Source organism: Andrographis paniculata, unplaced genomic scaffold (assembly GCF_009805555.1).
Source record: "Andrographis paniculata isolate CXL003 unplaced genomic scaffold, ASM980555v1 Contig22END, whole genome shotgun sequence".
In the NCBI taxonomy this organism is placed as follows: Eukaryota; Viridiplantae; Streptophyta; class Magnoliopsida; order Lamiales; family Acanthaceae; genus Andrographis; species Andrographis paniculata.
The window spans coordinates 4,180,813-4,201,182 of NW_026137513.1; the positions used below are offsets into that span (position 1 = coordinate 4,180,813).

The 20,370-nt window shown below is 31.7% G+C and overlaps 1 protein-coding gene and 1 pseudogene across 2 annotated transcripts; both read right to left on the reverse strand.

The window, feature by feature from the left end:
- Nucleotides 1–8,677: 8,677 nt before the first annotated feature.
- On the reverse strand, nt 8,678–10,936 carry LOC127245717 (homeobox-leucine zipper protein ATHB-13-like). Of its 2 annotated transcripts, none has more exons than XM_051266732.1 (3): nt 10,472–10,936; nt 9,775–10,163; nt 8,678–9,247 (listed from the first exon to the last, which is right to left on the reverse strand). In XM_051266732.1, exons 1-3 carry the CDS (start codon nt 10,551–10,553, stop codon nt 8,855–8,857), a joined length of 864 nt encoding a protein of 287 aa, XP_051122689.1. In that variant the 5' UTR covers nt 10,554–10,936; the 3' UTR covers nt 8,678–8,854. The 2 variants fall into 2 exon arrangements, with proteins under 2 accessions (XP_051122689.1, XP_051122687.1); XM_051266730.1 differs by having other exon boundaries at nt 10,415–10,930.
- Nucleotides 10,937–13,705: 2,769 nt separating this feature from the next.
- On the reverse strand, nt 13,706–19,060 carry LOC127245624 (sucrose transport protein SUC3-like; annotated as a pseudogene).
- Between the last annotated feature and the right edge of the window lie 1,310 nt (nt 19,061–20,370).

Sequence of the window (20,370 nt, forward strand, 5' to 3'; positions counted from 1 at the left end):
TATACTCCCTAATTCAAATGTGTGCCCTAGAAACTTTTATTTTTTTCTATAAAAAAAAGAAAAAAAAAATAAGAATAAATTTTGATGGAAAAAAAAAAGAAATAAATTTAAACGAGAGAGAGAGAGAGAGAGTAATTGTATAATTCAAAATTTATCTTAAAATGCAATCAAGAATAATCTGATGGTATGGAATACCGTAAGTATTTCACATTATAAAAAATAATTATCTTAAAATCAATTGATATTAAATAAAATAGTATTCACCTTATAAATAAAAAAATTCTCATATTTTTCCTATGCCTTTCCATTTACAATTAAAAACAGGGTTAGACTTTAAATTTATGTTAGAATATTATTTTCTTATATAGAACCTATTGAATTGTATAATGGATATATTAAATTATTTAAATATATATATGTAGACTAATATCATTTTTTTATTAACATGACAATTTTCTAAAAGGTCACTTATTTTGTTACTATTCTTACCTGTTAGCTTCAGAATAATGAAGAAATCCTGTATGTTAAATTGTTACAAGGGTAAACTGTTTTTTAGTCTCGTAACTAGACCCTCTTATCATTTTAGTTTCGTAAGTGGAGCCTGTCGCAAACTAGTCACATAAGTGAAAATTTTTTGCTGTTTTAGTCCTCCGGCGCCGGAGATGCCCGCGTAGCTCGCCGGAGGTGACGTGTCCGCCACTTTTTTATTTTTTAATTTTTTTAAAAATTTATTTTAATTTATTTTTAATTTTATTTGTATTTTTTTATTTGGTCCAATTAAAAAAAAATGTAAAAAATGAAAAAAATAAATAAATTTACGTGTCCGCCAAGTGTCGTTGACCTAGCGGGACACCTGGCGGATACGTCACCTCCGGCGAGCCACGCGGGCGTCTCCGGCGCCGGAGGACTAAAACAGCGAAAATTTTTTACTTATGAGACTAGTTTGCGACAGGGTCCACTTATAGGACTAAAATGATAAAATGGTCCAGTTACGGGATTAAAAAAACAGTTTATCCTTATTATAAATTGTGTACTAATGTCAAATATTTGAAGATTAAATCATGTTATAAATATGTTAACTATACTATCAATAAAAATTCAAGAAAATCTAAAATACTAAAAGAATACAAGTATACTCAAATTGAATATAACTACGTTTGGTTTGAATTTGAATTTTTTAAAATAATATTAGTAATATGATTTTATTTTATTTTTTTATAAAAAAATATATTTTATGATAATATGTATAAGTTAAATAGTAGTAATAAATTAAGTTTAAAATATGTATGGTTCAATTACCTTATCCCAATGTATTATGTCTCTCATCTACCGACCAATCACACCCGACATGTATATTTTTAAAATAAAAAATTTAAATACACATGACAGGTGATGATTGATCGGTAAAGAAGAGACACAATACAAGAAGAGACACAATACATTGAGATGGGATAATTGAAGCCATATATATATATATAGATAGATATACTCCATACGTCCAATTTTTATTGTTCTAAAGTATATTTGTACGATTTTTTAGGTGATTGTCTTTTTGTTATGAATTGACAAAGTTGCTCATAATTATATGTTAGAAATTAAAAGTAATAAATAAATGAAGGGTAAAAATGTAAAATTTGTATTTAAAAAAAAAATAGGACAATAGTTATTGGACGGACGTCCCAAATAAGAAAGTACGACATTAGTTCGTGAACGGATGGATAATTAAAACTAAACAGTTTTAAACAAAATATAATCAAATATCTCTTTGACAATGTGAAATGCCATTAAGCATTACTATACCCTACGATAAGGATGTTTTGTATTGTTAATATATTTTATTTTAAAAAATTATAGAATTTCTTGTTTTATATATATATATATATTATTTTATCTTCTACTTTTATTTTTGGTTAATTTAGTCAAGTCTCGTTTCCTTTATATGAATTAATTTTGATTAAATCAAGTAATCAACATAAGAGATGCCATCTAATCATCATTTTTAAAAAATATACATATAATATATTGATAATTAATAATACTAATTCAAAGCACCAACCAATGGTCAAGGAGCTTTCGATCATTTGATTAATACTATTGGGATTAATTAAATTTGTCACGCTTAATAATAATGACAATAGACAATTAAATATAATCTATAGATAAACTAAAAAATTAATAGTATACTTTAAAATAAAAATAAATAAATATATATATAAAGTGGTATACACCTAAACGCGTCTCCATCGAATTGCTAAAATCAAATTATCAACAGTACCTAATTTAATTTGAATATTACATAGGAAATGTGGGGTAGACTATAGCCGTCCAATAAGGAACAAAATTCAAACACAAATAATGAAAGCTAAAGCAATTCAATTTAATTCAATTTTTTTTTTTTAATATTCATATATATATTTTTTTAATTATAAATACTAAAATATATTTAAATTCATTTTATATGAACCAAATTGGCTAATGAATCAAAGAGAGGACTCTCGACAGAAGAAATAATTCCGGATGCACCTGGCGTTACGCGATTGGTCCACGTGGAGTGCGGTCGGCGCCACGTATGGCGGGAATTGAAGAATATGTAGTCTTCTGTTTATTTAATTTTATAATTTAAAAGATATTACATCATTATTTAATTTTAATAAGCAAAATTATAACAATGAAACCAAACAAATACTACACATCGAAAACAAATGTCCCACAAATATATATATATATATATATGTAATTCCCGCCAAAAAAAAAAAAAGAGCATCTTTAAGCTGATAATAATATATAGAAACAAATAAGCAGTAAGAAATGGAGGAACAAAAAATCATGGGGAAAAAAAAGGGGGAAATTTAAAAGCTTAATTAAGTGAGAAGGACATGTGATATATAGCAGCAACCTGCAAAACTTTTCATTTCTATTTGAAGCTTGACAGTACACAATAAATATATATATATATATATATATATTGTCAAGCTTCAAAAAGAAAAACTTGTTAAAAAGGGAACATTTTAGGCTGTGAAAAGTCGAAAGATCAATCGTCAATTATGTCCCACCATTACCAATCCACAAATTTAAACCCTCTATAAATATATATATATATATTTTATAATACGAAAATCCGCTATCTATTTTTGGGTAAATTTTCGGTCGAACTTAATAGCATAAGATTTGAAGATATCGTAGTTTGAACTCATAACCTCGTGATCTCATGCATCCTCGTACTACCAAAATCATCCCTTACTAGATATAAAAATGTCCTAATCAACACATAAAAATGCTATAGGTAGGAGATGATATAACATACAATATAAAGTATTAGTATGTACTGTTAATTTTATTTTTATATATATAATGCAAATTCTTTATATATAATATATTGACATATATTCGGTGTCATTTTATTAAATCTAGCATGGTAACGGTTGACAGTAAATCATAATAAGTGAAATTGTAGTCACGTTGATTAATGTACAACTACATAAATATTTTATTTTAAAACATGCATATAAAGTCAGGTTAATGTACAACTGCCGACAATAAATCATTCTTGGAGACCAGCCATGCGTTCCTGTTGAATATGGAACGATGAGAGTTGGTCCGCCAATTGACTCAGGGCGAGGACCAATGCAAATTGAAGCGAAAGCCAACATATTGTCCTGTAACGTCTAAGCCACTTTGCCACGTTTCGGCGCCTGACACATATGGGTACCCGACTCCCGACGTGCCCAAGTCACTCGGCACCAAACACACGTAGGCATTCGGCATCTGATGTGTCCCCGGCCACCCGGGACACAACAGGTCACGCCAGACCACCGTATTGTTTGTGGCTCAGTCACTTTTAGCTACAATGATCGAGCAGCGACACACGGTAGCCGCCCAATCTCAGCTATCTTCATTTTTATATTTTTTTACGAGTCCATTTTATTTCATTTTTACGATTTTTTTATTATTCAAATATTAAATGCAAAGAAAGGAGAGTTACCATCTTTGATGAAACTAACTTACAAAAACAAAAGACAAATATATTCCCATAAGCATCATTTCAACTTCCACAAAATGGTAGGGCATCAAACATTAAAGTCGACATATATATATATATTTATATATATATATATATTTGTGTGTGATATTATTATTGTGTAAGAAATTTTGTTCACTAGTATGAGTGGAGGAGCAAATGGATGAGTAGGTGAGCCCAAGTTCCAAAAGGGATATATATATATATATAGCTCAATCACTATCATCGTCAATAATTAATCAATTAGAGGTTAATTAAAAAGGGGTAACATTATTAACGAATAGAATTGAGTTGAATTTTTCATTATAATATTTTATTTTCATCCTTATTCACTTTCTCTTTTAGAAGTCTTAGTGATTAATTATTTTAAAAAATAAAACAAAACAACTACTGCTACTATATACGAAAGAATACAAAAATAGCATAAAAGGATATATATGTATGTATATATGACTTTGCTTCTTTTTATTTTTTTTTCCAATTTTTTTTATTATATAATTTCACAATAAGTTAAAAAATCCTATTGAATTGAATAACTTACCTTTTTTATTTTAAGCTTCTTTTCACACATTAACATCTAATAAAATGCAATATATTTGCCAAAATTCAATTTCCATCTAATATATATATGATTATATAAATAGATAAGTTTATCAGTAGACCTGTCAAAACGGGTTAGTGGGGCAGATTGATCCACAATCAATCATAACCCGCAAATAAGCGGGTTTTTTGCGGGCCAACCCGCGGCGGAGTGGATCAAAATTTTATCACCCCAATCCAATCCACAGGCGAGTGACGAGCTAAGCGGGCTAGCTCACGGGCTTTTAAAAAATATTAAAAGAATATTAATATTATAAATATTTTCATAATTAATAGTATTTAAAATAATTTTATTGTAGAATTTAAATAATAAATATTTTAAAAATAAATAACAAATATAAAAATTTCCAATTCTAAATATTATTAGTTGGTATATTTAAAAAATTAATAATAAGAAATACTCCATTTTAAAAATAAATCATAATTAATTTCATAAATTTATAAAATAATAAAATGGAAGATGAACAAAATAAATGATGAAAAATCAAAACAAATAACACTGACATGGATAACAGAGTTATAGAAGAAAAACAAAGTGTGTAGACAATATTGATAATTTATTTAAACTAATGAAAATATAAATTTTATTTTATTCGTCTAAATTTAAAATATTTTAGTAGATTAAGAATAATCATATGTTACTTATTAAATAAAGTGTACAAGATGATTTTGATATTTTTTTACTGTTTGTATGTTATTTATAAATTAATTGTATTTATAATGGTATATTTGTAATTTAAATAAAATTAAAATATATTCTGATATTAATATTTGATTAGTTTTATTATAATTTGTTAGTGTTACAGTAAATGAAAAAATACATTTAGTTAGTACATTATTATATCTATTTGGCCCGCGGACTAACCCAGCTTCAACCAGCAGCCCACGTAGATTGACCGATTTAGGCCCGCATTTTAACAGGCTTAGAAAATCACAATCCAATCCTCCTTAAAAGTAATGCGGGGCGGGCTAATCCGACGGGCTGATCCCATTTTCACGGCTCTAAGTGTACGGGTGGGTGTTAGTGTGTTAAATCTTTGCTATTCAAAAAATAAAATTAAAGAAAATCACATAAATTAAATTTATGGGACCCATAGCTACAACCTACAATACAAAAATCTTGAATTCTAATAATGAAAAAGCAAGAAATTTGGCAAGAAAATTACCCTACACAATTGCCAAAACCACAGTGTTCCATATTGTCCATTTGAATCACTATTATCTAGTCACCTCTATTTACTTTTAGAAAAAATAAAAAATAAAAAAGTACTTATATATGTATATATAATTATAAAACTTTCTATGTCAAATAGTTGTCAAAAATATTAAATTAAATAAACTAATAATAATAATAATAATAATAATAATAATAAATGGAGAATAATAAAAAGAGGGCACGTGGGAGAAATGCATACCTTTCTAAGGTCATAAGTTGTAAGGATTGTTAATCTTCACTTTACATTTCACATTGCTTTCTACACCACTTTCCTATGTTGTATTCATTTCGGAATCCTATGCCTTTCTTGATTGATTTTCCAATAAGCAAAAATTATTTACTTTTAGTGTTCTTGGTTATAAAACTAATGCAAAAATATAATAATAATAATAACACCAAAAGGGTTAAGCAAAATTAATCCCTAATGGGCCTAAAAGTTGCCTTAATGGGCTTATTGGAGCATCCAACATATACTTTTGATCCAAATGTGGGTCAAAATAATTAAACTCTATAGGCCCAAATCATAAAGTGGGCCGTAAGCAATTTGACCTCAAATAATTGTAACTTGGCGTCTTAAAGATGTATATTTTATGTGCACATACACCCAAAAATAGAAATAGTTAAAAACTTAATTCTACCATTTTGTCTCTAAACAACTCTAAAAAGTAAATAAATAAATAAATGAAAAATAGCAAACCTAAATGAGGCAGGCAGTTACGTGCACTAAATACCATTCCCAGATTTTCAGCAAAAGATGACACTCAAATCTTCACTTATTCTGTAATGATTCTTCAATTTAGTAAAATCTACAGTATTTTAGGAAGGGTGTACTGAGTAGATAATTAAGAATGTATTAGTTAAAATAATTAATCTATAATATAAATAATTATAAATTAAGATTAAGATAACTAATTAGTTTAATTAAAATTTTAAAAAAAATAAAATTAAAAAGTTTAAAATGAAATTAAAGTGTATAATCATTTTTCAAAAAAACGAAAGTGACATGATATGTGAGACGGAAAGAAACGGCAATGTGGACATGGTATGCGGGACGGAGGAAGTATATAACATAACATGTTAATATATATATATATATATAGAGAGAGAGAGAGAGAGAGAGAGAGAGAGAGATTCGTTGACATAAACATGCAACAACCACCCCATGATGTTGATCATCAGCATCAGCAGCCATGGATGAAATGATCGAAACAAATATATATATAACGGCAGTTACAATGGTGACTGTAATTAATCAATATATTGTTAATAATAGACAAAATAGAAGTCGAAAATATATTATATATTAATATAATACAAACACAGAAATAGTAATCCACACAATACAATACCATCTCAACACACAAGATATCTTACTACAACGTAAATATAAAACATGATAGAAAGTACATATTAACTGTCGATGCATCACATATTGTACTCCCTCCGTCCCAAAATCATGCTCTTATTCGGATTGGATACGAAATTTAAAGAATATTGATATTATATTGATAGTTGGTAAAAATATATAAATAAATGACTTTTTTCCCATTGTGAGTGTATTATTGTAAAAAATAGTGATATTTATGTAATAATAATGAAAAAGTAAGGATAACTTACGACTTATCATCGGCAGTAGTTAAGTACACAATATATATAATTTACTTAATCCCTGACAATTAGTAGATAAAGCATGTGGCCACTTGAAAAATATATATATATATATATATATAGTTAAGTATTTAAACTGTGTTAGCATAGGCATAGTTAATGATAAGATACCATCTCCAAGGGAAGAGATCTTCGATCCATTTTTAAATGCAAAGTTCACATGATCCCAGATTGATTCTTGATCCCTTTTTAATTAATTAATCATATCTTATCTTATATAGCTGTTTCTGCCCTAATTTAAATTTCCTAGTTTGGGTTAATCAATCAACTTTATATCCATATAAATATTGATGGATCCATTGTCACTTTATTACCATTTTGTGTAGAATGGTAATTAAGAACACTCATCTTAATAAGTCCAAACAAGAAAGTTTTTTTTTTTTTTCTTGAAAAAATATTTTTAAAAAAAGATTTTAGGGTGTGGATGGTATGGAGTGGGTGCAGAAAATCACATGAATTCTTCCCTAAAACAAAATGAAAGAGGATTCAAGTGTTGGGAAAATGGAGCCCATAATTGTTTCGAAATTTGGTGCTTACCTAATATACAATATTTTCTTTTCTTAGATTCCATGACAATGGCATGCATGCCATACCCCATATGCATATTTCATTGTCACTTTCCAGCACAATTAGCAGCAACATAAATAAATAATATTAATAATAATAATAATAAGAAGAAAATTAAAAAGAAAAAAAAAAAAGAAAAGAAAAGAAAGCTTTGGGTAATGTCATTGTATGTCCCCTTCACGAGAATGACCATTTTGCAAGCTCTTTTGTTTTCTTCCTCTTATATGTCTTCGTCTTTTTCTTCATCTTGGGATGTGTGCTTTATTCCTCTTATTATTATTGCAATATATATATATATAATTAATCATATTTATCTTCATTTCTTCTAATGGATTAGGTTTAATTTAGTGGCTGTGAGAAATTTAGAGGAAATACTAAATCTGATCAAAGATATTTTGATACATCCATATCCCTTCTAATTTAAAGTTGTATTGATTTAATTGTGAATCAAAATTTAATCTTGAAATGATAATTGGATAATAATTTTGATTATTCCCTACATGATCAAGAAATGAATTAAATTGCTGTTTTCTCCAAACCCTAGAGCGTCTAGCTACATACATATACATGTGTGTATATATATATATATATGTGTGATTTATGATCCAAGCAAGAAATTCAAGCATAATTGAAACATGGATCGATCGAGATCCACACGTAGGTCGTCCTATATATGTATCATCCATTATCTCAACCTCACTGCATGATAGTAGTAATACATAAGATACGAATTCTGATAAGTAATTAATCAACACAGATCTGATGATAATGAACTAATTAATTAATTAATTGAAATGATGATGGTGCTGCTCGAGCCATGGCCAAAACCCTGTCTGATCATCCATCCCACAGAACATGTTGCACAGACTTTCTTCCTTGACTACGTTTTGATCGACTCTTGGGCACTGCATTTCTGCCCTGGAAGAAGACCCCTGCTGCTGGAAAAGCTGCAGAGATGATGCTGATGAAGACGATGGAAACAGTAGCCTGCTACCAGCTGGAGGGCTATCAATGGCAGCAGTATTATTATTATTATTATTATTATTATTATTATTATTATTGGTGGAAATGTCGAGCTTGATTTCTGAAGTGTCTTCACTCCTGTTGCTGCAAGATCCTTCAGTTTCCTTATTCAGATTTATCGATTCTGTTGGCTCCCTTGTCTTCAGTGCCAATATCTGCACCAAATAATATGTAATAAATATATATATGCACTCTTTCTTGAAAATTTCTTGAAAATGGACATATGAATTAATGGGCTTATAAAAATGCAATCAGGAATATTGCCTATAGTACTATTATATCTCAATTTGGTTAAAAGAGCTTCAAAAATGTATGTCTATCTCTGAATTGAATCCAATCCACCCATAACTCTTCAAAGTACTGAGAAAAAGATAAGATTTTTTTTTTTTTTTTAAATGGCAGTCTTGTTTCAGTGCACTGGTTTCAACAGCACTCTCAAACTTATCGATCAATCCGTGTATATATATATATATATATATATATAATGGTTATGATCAAAGATTCTTCTTCAGAAACTTTTCTTCCATAAAAAACAGCAAATTGTAAGACGACAATGAACATCCCTGAAAACCATGTGATGTTTATTGTTCCAAGAACCAAAAACCCTCCTCGAATATCAAAAAAAAATCTATCGATCAATTCATCAATTAATTAATTAAATTTGTTTAATTAATTAATTTACCTCAGCTTGAAGCTTCTGGTTCTGGGCGAGGAGGTCATCATTCTCAGCCTTCACAGCTTCGAACTGCCTCTTGAGGACATCATAGTCTTTCTCGAGCTGCTTCGTCTTCCACCTCGCCCTCCTGTTCTGAAACCAAATGGCGATCTGTCTGGGCTGCAGCCCGAGGGCCCGGGCCAGCTGCACTTTCCGTTCGGGCTCCAGCTTGTTCCCAAGTTCGAAATTCTTCTCCAGAGTCCTCACCTGCTCCATGTTCAGCCTCCTCTTCTTCTCCCCCAATTGCGATCCATCGTCTGATAATTCGTCCTCGCGGACGACAACGTTGTTGTTCGTGTCTGTCGAGAATGACATCGACGATCTCTTCCCCAGCAGGGAGGAATTATTACCCACTCCTGCAGTTCCAAAATCAATCATTATAATTGCACAAAAATTTCAATAATTCCTTTCGTGATTTTCCTTTTTTACAATTTTCTAAAAGTGGAAGTTAAATTTTCAAGATTCATCGATTTGGTCAAAAAGTTGCCCAACTAAACCCAGAAACCCAAAAAATTCAAAACAAAAAATCACGCAATCATTGTCAATTTTACATCCATCCCAAAAGGAAATAAATAGAATAAAATAATCTTTAATTGATAGTAATTACCATGGAAATCATGGGTGGAGCAATGAGAAGGTGGGAAGAGAGAAGTGGAGAGATTACTGTGATGATCGTCTTCCTGATGGTGATGATGATGATGATGATGGGGAGTTTCGAGCATGAAATTTGAGTGGAAGAAAGCCATTTGAAGAATTGAAATAAAGGATCGATCTTTACTTGACTGGAGATGCAAATTAATTTATTGTGAAGATCGATGGATCATTATAGGGCTCCAAATCCAATCACAGCAACTGTTGCCATTCGCTGCAGATTGATTGCATCTTGTGATGCTGATGATCCACCAACCATCGTCGTCATCATCAACATCGTCGTAAATCAATAACCCTAGAATTCGAGGGATTGAAAATCGAGGTGCTGGCAGAAACCAAGAACAGTTTTGCTCTAGGGATGTTAAACAATGTGCAGCAGACGAAGACGGAGATGGAGATGGAGATGGAAATGGAAAGGGAAAGGGATGCACTCATCAATAGTATTGTGATTGAATATCTGTATATATATATATATATATGTATGTATGTATGTATATATAGCTTTTATTTGTGCAGTGAAAGGTGGCTCTTTTCAATAGTGGGAAAGGTAGAATCACAGACTCATTATTACATTGATTGTTAAAAGTTTGAACAATATATATATATATATATATATATAATATCATAATTTAAATTTAAATTTATGGGGGAGTATGTATTATAAATATTATTCTTGTTGACAGATTCTTTCATTTTATTAGTAGGGGATGAGTTAGAAATTACTTATTTTTTAAAAAATGTACATACTGATCTGCACACTCCACCAACATATATATATATATATATATAGAGAGAGAGAGAGAGAGAGGGAGATTAAACATATGATTGTAATTTGATGGTAAAACATTGATGTCAAGTCAAGCAATCTTCTTCATATTCTTTCATGGATGTTACTATCATACTGGCATGGTGCATAATAGTGAATATATATATATATATATATATAGAGAGAGAGAGAGAGAGGGAGGTGGGGGGTGGGGGCAGGGTGTGCTACCCATCCCACCAGCAGGCATCGTGCAGGAGGGCGAGTTCTTCTTTCCCCCAACAGCCATCTCTTTATCCTCTCATTTCACACATACATACATACATATACATATACATATATAAATGATGATGATGATGATGATGATGAAAAAAAGAAGACTTGTGGAAGGAAGTAGACAAAATACTTTCATTAATTTACCCTACTAAGGGGTAAGGCCGTACGTTGTAGTAATTCTACTTAATTTGTTGTCCTTAATTTCTTTCACTTTCCTAACTTGTTAATTATTGGAATTTTGGATCTTGTAATTATCTCATATCATTAGTCTTTTAAGTAGATTTTATATGAAAATAATAATCCTCTGTGTATTATCCATTGTTGCACTAATAATCTTATATTATTTGCATGTGACAGTCATAGTTTATTTATAGAAAGTGACGACATGTGAATAGTTTATAACTATAAGTGGAAACGCGTTGGTGTGCAAACTAATTAAATTCCATATTAGAAAATAATCCATTCTTTATAAATCTCGCATCTAATTCCATTATTACGAGTTTTTCTGAAAAAATTTTAAAATAAATTCGTACGAACTGAACCCAAAACAAATAATATCATAAATAATTAAGTTAATTCAATCCCAACAACTGGTATTTAGTTAATCTTGTTGTTGAAAATCTACAATAATATAATGCTTTGTGTCGGAAGTCTTTTTAACAGTGGTCGATTAGAAGACGACGGGTTCTTTCGTTGATTAAAAAAGGGTACAAAATGGAAGAATATCATAGAAGAATTATTGAGAAATCATAGAAGATTCACTTAAATGATCAAGATAATGAATAAGAAATGTTACAATCCCCAAACACACATTAAATTAATTAATTAGTCTCATAATATACAACATTAATACAAGATAAATAGGTTATTACCAATCGAGTCAACTTAATAAATATCGAAAATTAAATTATATTGGAATTGTTCTTTAATTTCTATTTAAGTTAAAAAATTAATTTAATTGACTGACAAACCATTTCGTAGACAGTATATATTTAGGTAAGATATGTCACGTGGGGTGAAGATAAAAATAAAAAATAAAAATCAACACCTTTGACATTAACCATCACCTAATGGTTGATATTGAAGCCACATAATATATTCCATCATTTTGTCATTTTTTAATTATAATAATATATCGTACTGATTGATTTTTCTGAATAGGGAAAATGAATTGGCAATGGGCCCCACGACCTTGGAATTGGGTGATAGATAGTCCATTAAAATGGGACCCACATTGATCACTGTATCACATGACTTGATTAAATTTTTTAAATAGTTGCACAACGGCCATATTCTTCGGATTTAAATTAAATTATGTGTCACAAATAAAATCAAATATTATACTGTTTATTTAATTGCAAAGAGAGCCGGTTTTCAATTACCTCGCTCTCGCTCTCGCTCACATTCATAAATTTTGTATTTTCAAATTTTCAGATATGTATATATAAAGTAGATATAAATAGTAGTGTGAATATAAGTTAAAATTTTAGGGAAAAAATTAATTTTGATCAAAATATAAAAAAGTTATCAATTTTAATCCAATTTCAATCGATTCTCGTCTCACTGTTAAAAAACTAACAGAAATTGCTAACATTGATGTAACGGATCGACGTGACGTGACAGCTGACCTGAAAATTTTTACAATTACATAGCCGTGTATAATTGTATATGATCGTATAGTTTTCAAATCAGCTGCCACGTCACCCCCGTTATGTCATCATCGGCATTTTTTTAACTGTGGGACCAAAATTGATTAAAATTGTTTATAATAAAATTAAAATTAATTGAAATTATTTATAATAAAACTAAAATTGAAAATTTTTTTTTATATTGAGACAAAATTGATAAGCTTTTATTCTATATTGGGACCTTCAATTCTTATTTTTATTCACTTTGTATTTTGTAATGACATGATTTCTTATTAATACTTTTAAAAAATATAATATATTTATTCACTTATAAAAAATCAATAATACAAAATAATAATATTTTTTATTATTAATATAATTTTTTTTATAATATAAAAATAAATTCCTCCAAAAATACAAAATAAATACACCCAATAAACATTTCATATAAAAATTGATGCGAGTCCAAAATGATCCATTGAGTGGAAGAAAGAAATTAATCAACCAAACATTCTGGCAAGTGTCCATCCATCCATCAAGTTCATTTTTGAAAAACACCATCACAATAATTCAAGAATCATTACACACAAAACCTGTATATATATACACACACACACGTAAGTAAATGTTACTACAGTAAATCTCAGAAATCAACCCTTGATGCTGCCCTGATAATCTTAAGCGTTAAATCTAATATGATCAAATCACCAAACTAACATGAAAAAATTAGCAAATTATTACACAATATAGGTGCTCGAAAGCTCGGGACGTTTTCGAGCAGCAATAATGGCGGCTGCAAGGGCAGACACCAAAGCAACAGCGAACGCAGGAATATTACCGCCGCCAAATAAAGCATCCCACGGCCCGGCGCCTAAGGAAACCATCATCTAAACCGAGAGCGAATAACCACATCATCAACATAAATTGTCCTAATATACTAAAATTGACGCTAATTTGATAGACGAGAGTATTTTCTGCGCCAAAATAACTTTTACAGGACAGCGAGAATATCACCTGAGGTATAACAATGGCAAGATTCGAAACTCCAACTGCCAATCCTGAAAAAGACATGTAGCATTCGCAGTCGAAGAAACAGAACAAATTGATTTATTACAAGAATTAAAAAGTGCGAATACCTTGACCCCCTCCTGAATCGGCAGTTAACTCAGCAGTAACAGAAAACGGCATGCTGTAAGTGATCCAAGGCAAGTCGAAAGGATCGATCAAAAACGAAATCTTTACGCGCCTTTAAACAGTATATATATATATATAGACACATTCTTACAGCAAGGGGAAGCCCGAGAATAGCGAAGACGAGCAGCGAAGCTGTCCTAATCGATCCACTAGCTCCAACTACATCGGAATTTTGTTGTCTAATCGATAACAAGCTGATAAGCGCCGTGCAGGTCATGCAGACAAACACGACGAAATTGCTGCCGGCCCAAACTAGCCGCGCTCCCATCAACTGGCACATCGGTTCGATTAAGAACGAGCAAATTCCGAGAACAATCTGCAAAACAAAGAACAAAACATACGCTGTCGAAAGGCGACGAAAAGATTCAATCTTGAGACTAGATTACTTCATTTCGGTACGTGACAATAACGAGTTCTTACATAATTCAATAGTAAACCAAATGCACCTTCTCGGACACCTTGGTTATAAGCTTCTACTTCGGCCGGGTCTCCTTTCGGGTCGCCGTGAAATACTTCTCTTCCCATCCAGTCCGTGTCGAAGAGAAAAAACGGGAACCACGACAACTATTTTCTTGAAAACAGTAAACAAAGGCGAAAATCGAAAGAAATCACGGAAGTTGAAACAAAATTGTAAAAATTCATGTACCCAAGTCAAAGCCATGATTATCAACACCGAAAGCATAGCCCGAGGCAAATGGCGCAAGCTCGTCAACAAATTAACCAGAACTGCACCGGGACTGTCGTTAAAGCTGTTGACATTGTCGACAGAGTAGTGACTAATTTGCGATTCGGAATTGTTTGATTCCGAATGGCCCTTCGTCCCATTTAGCCGATGATCGTCTAACAGAGGAGAAGAATGTGCTAAACGGTTAGATTGTATCAACGACAGCGGCACTTCTTTCGCCGAGTAGAGCGGCACGAGCGTACAAAACGTTAGGAAGACCTGCAGGATTCGCGATGCAGAATTAACAAGCAGAGAAATGTACAAAAATGTCGATCGATATCTTACCGCTGCGACTAAAAACGCTGCTTTGAGATCTCCACACAGCTCGCAACAAGATCGAGTCATCAAGAAAGGAAACCATCTGGTTCTGAACATAAGTATAAAATCGGAATGCTATTTTATTCGACATGAGAAATCGAATCCTATAAAAGCAACATTGGTTTTTCCAAAACTAATATAACCTGTGCCAATTCCCACTGGCGCCGGAAGAGAAGCCGAGAATGTTTCCAACGGCTATCCACGAGCAAAATATTGCATTCACCGAATTTTTCTGATCAGGACCTGCAACGTGAGACGAATTTTTTCGTATTACAAATTATACATACTTTGTAATAAAAAAAAAAAAAAAAAAAACAGAGGATGGATGACTCTAAATATAAGCTTATTATTCGCTTGACAAAACTAAGTATTACTTGAATTTTCGTATAAAAACTATTATAATAACTGGTTAATGGCATACTTTATTGATCTATATCGCTTGGCACGATCAAGAGTTGGTTTGTTGAGATTATTAACAATTTTTGCCCTTTTAAAGCGGTGTTTTGGAGCCAGAAAAGCTAAGGCAGACGTCACAAGCGACAGTCATCTCCGCTCGCAAGCGGTGATTCCATCACCCAAAAAACTAAGGCAAGAGAGGCAAGCGGTAGCTTCCACCGCTCACAAGCGGCAGCCTCTCCAGCTCGCAAGCGACGCCCAGCGCTACAGCCATTCCACTGCCAGCCAACACAAGCAAGCCCGCTTAACTGCGCTGATGCCCTCCAGTCATCTGGCAAGCGAGGACGATCTGCGCCCTTATAAACCCATGCAAGCGGTGATTCCATCACCCAAAAAACTAAGGCAAGAGAGGCAAGCGGTAGCTTCCACCGCTCACAAGCGGCAGCCTCTCCAGCTTGCAAGCGACGCCCAGCGCTACAGCCATTCCACTGCCAGCCAACACAAGCAAGCCCGCTTAACTGCGCTGATGCCCTCCAGTCATCTGGCAAGCGAGGACGATCTGCGCCCTTACAAACCCATGCAAGCGGAGCGAGCACACTAGAAGTTATGGCCAACAACTGCTTCAACAGAATAACTGTCATCAACTGCCTAACTGCCTAGCGGTTGAAACCACCTTGTAACTGCTTGTAACCGTTACTTTTACCTGCTATAAATAGGGGGATATCTATACGTAGATATACTTCGACAGGAGTATACTAGCGATTACTTTTCTGTGCATTCTAGCTGTCTTCCTGTTCTCCTAGAGCTCCAACCCTGTAAGGAGTTCTCCACATGAATGGCCAGAGTGGCGATTCCCCTTCTCCCTTGGCCAATACTTTAATGCTTACTTAGCATAGTTTATCGCTTTCGTCTTACAGTTTTGTAGAATTAGAACTTCCAGTTTTAATAGTAAGTAATGAAATATCATTCAGTTCTTCATCTCTACTTCTTCCACACTTTTTCACACTTATATAAATCCTGATTGTAAAGAATTTCACTTCACTGTTTAGAGCACAGAAAAATTGATTATATTTTCAGGATAGTTCAATGTAGTTAAGTACGTGGGAGTCTTATCGACTTGCTAAACTATTGGTTTAAATTCAGTTTTGATTAAAAAGAGGTAACAGAAGGGTAAAGCCACTAATGAGGCAGAATTTGGAATAATTAATGGGCATAGGCGGTGGTCTATTAAGTCGCAGAAATCAGTAGAGTTTCTTTCTTATAATGTTCCGATTCTGGGTGTCATTGAAGTCTTGTTGTAAATCCTTTAAGGTCAAATACCAGTTAAAAAAATCATCTATAATCTGGTTTATATATTTACATCATCTCTTCCCCGCTTTCATATTATACATATATGTCCGCTTAAACACCAACATCGTTCGCTCATTTCATCCAAGAAAACTTAGCCATTAAGTAACGCACAGTGCAGACACAACATTCAGATACAACACCTCTCTCTCACTCTATACCGTCTCACTCTATACCGCTTAAATATATATATATATATACATTGTGCTATCCGCTTATGTCCCCTTCGTTCGACCATCATTGGCACTCCACCGCTCACCTCCGCTCCGATCGCCTTCGCTCACTTTACCACTTCTACTTACAGTTTTTAGTAGAATATAAATTTTGATCCGCTGCAAAACGGATCCCTCTACTGCATTTTCCGCCGCTTTTATAAGATCTGCACTCGATTTGAAATTCGTGACTTAAAATCCCTGTGTTCGACTTGGAAACTCACCCGTTAAAGAGTATAAATAATTATGATAACTATTCAGGGTCTACAACCATCAATGTTACCATCAATGTTTACCATATCTGATCATTTTCCATAATCCACCACGTTATTTTCTTCGAATGAAAATTCTCATGCATATACACTTAACATCAAAAATTTTAGTTATCAATGGCGCACCGGATAAATCAGCCAAGAGGGCTCGAGCTGGACCCTAAAAGGAAATAAAAGAAATCGATCACATCTCCATTACCACATAGTTTCATTACAAGTTAAGGACAAAACCATGCCGCGGATATCACCTGCACGGTGTTATTAGCAAGATCGAGCATCCAAAATCCGATTACAAAGACAAAAGCTGCCCTAACTCGAGTGCCTTTAAATGTGTTGCATCTCATTGAGTCGATTAACCACATTGAAATACAATAATATAATTCAATGCAACACAATATATGTTAGATTTCGAGAAGTTGAAGGACCTGCAATGGTCCTTCGTAGGCCTAAAAGATAACCGATGTCTGCTGAAAATCCGATTATTACAACCTATGTCAAACAACTTAGTGTAGTAGTTGTAAGTATAACACATAGCCGGCCCTCGACAAGTTAGCGCAAACATTAGAACTTATATTACTTACAGAAACAGAGATCATGACCGATCCTAGGAAAATAAATGGTGGTCGTCTACCGTATTTTGAATGGCATTTATCACTCCATATACCTATACATGGTTGAACCTGAATTGTAAAGAAAGCATTATCCAATCAATCTTTACAGTTAGAATCATATGTAATTCACAGATTCCATCCATTGAACAAGTTTTCAAGAACATTCATTCTTACAATTACAAATGCAACGACAAGAAAAACATATCGAACAAACATACCACAAGACCTGTAATGGGGCCACAAAGCCATATAAAAGAAGAGAACTCATGGCCTATTCCAAGGGTCTGCAAAAACACACAAAGAGAATCAGATAGAAATTGAATGAAAATTTCAATTTCTAAATCGATCGAATTGGGTAGAAATTAGGGCACAATTGATTTTGCCTGAATGTAAGGGGTAAGAAGGGAGAGCTGGAGAGCCCAACCGAACTGTACGCCGCCGGCGATCACGGAGCTAAGAATCAGCGTCAATAAGGTGTTTCCGCGGCGGGGCGGAATCACCGGCGGCGGAGGAAGAAGAGCGGCGCCGTTGCTCCGATTCGTCGACGCCCACCAATTCCACTTCCTGCTTCAGGTTTCGGTACGGCAATCGCAGCGAAACTGCATCCATTCTCGACGGGAATCGAGCGAAACCCTAAAAAAACGATCGAGGAATCCCGTAAACGTGATGCGTGTCAGAAAAAATAGAGAATGGTGGGAAAGCATTGGAGACGACGAAGAACAGAGAACTGGGCTGCGATGATCAATTTAGGTATGGAATCAGATGGCCAAAAAAAAAGAAAAAATTTAAAATTAAAATTAATCGAGTCTTTTTCAATGATCTTTATTCAGTTAACGGTAATTGATTAATGAAGAAGGGGGAAAGATTCTGATCATTTTGATAGGTCTTGAATTAGAATTTAAGCTCCATCGAAGATATTTATATTTTAATTTTTAAAACATTTTAATAAATAATATTTTAAGAATAAATAAAAAAAAAAATTCTTTTAGAAATTAATTTTTTGAAACGAATAAACTATTTAAAAATACTTAAATTAATTTTTTAACTGTTCAAATAACTAAAGTTCTTAAATAAATTAAAAATTATTCAAAAATTTCTTTGCCCAAACACTCTTTAAATGAAATCAGTCCACAAGAATCAACCTTTCGATGTAATTAGTGAATTTTTTTTCATCATATTTAATTTAATCACAAAATTAATTTAGAGGCCTTTTTTTAAAAAAAAATTAATAGATATGTAAGGGTAAAAAAAATGATGGTGTGAAATAAAAAGATATGTATTGTTGTAAAGAAAACTACGTGCAATAGTGTATACTATTTTTAACATAAAAAAAAACAATTTTCTTAATAGATTGGTATACTTAAAAATTATTGAATGATGATATTAATATGTTCAATGTTATATTTATATATGTATTAGTTCATTATTTTTATTATTAAATATATATATATTTATTTGTCTAACTATTTTTTATGAGATACAATTCTCAATATATATATATAATATATATTTTTATTATTTTATAAAATATTTAATATAAAATATTAATTTTTATATTAATGATACGATTATTTATAATTCATATAAAAAAAATACATAAAAAAAAAAACACTAGACAAACATTGTCATTAAGGGAAAATGCTAATACTTATTTAAAATCAATGAAAGTATTAACTATATATATATATTTAACGTGTTCTTCTACCATTTTTTTTTTTTATATCTTTCATGATTAATGTTATAAAAAATATAATATATTTATATTTTCACAAAATATATAATATACGTATTTTTTTAATAAAAAACTAAAATATTTAACATAAAAAAATCTATTAATTTTTATATTATTACAAATATATATATATATATTATATTTCATACTAAAATACTCTTTCCATCCTAAAATAATAACTTCATTTGAGTTCGACACAAGATTTAAAAAAGAATAATATTATATTAAAAATGAGTATAAGATAAATAGTAAAAGATTAAAATATCTTTACGACTGTATTTGTGTAAAAAGTAATGACATTTATATAATAATAATAATAATAAATAAGAATAATTTTATTGTGACGGAACAAAAATAGAAAAAATAAAATTATTATTTTAGGAATGATGGGGTATCTCTTCTTAAAGCACAAAACTAGAACACCCATAATTTGCTTATA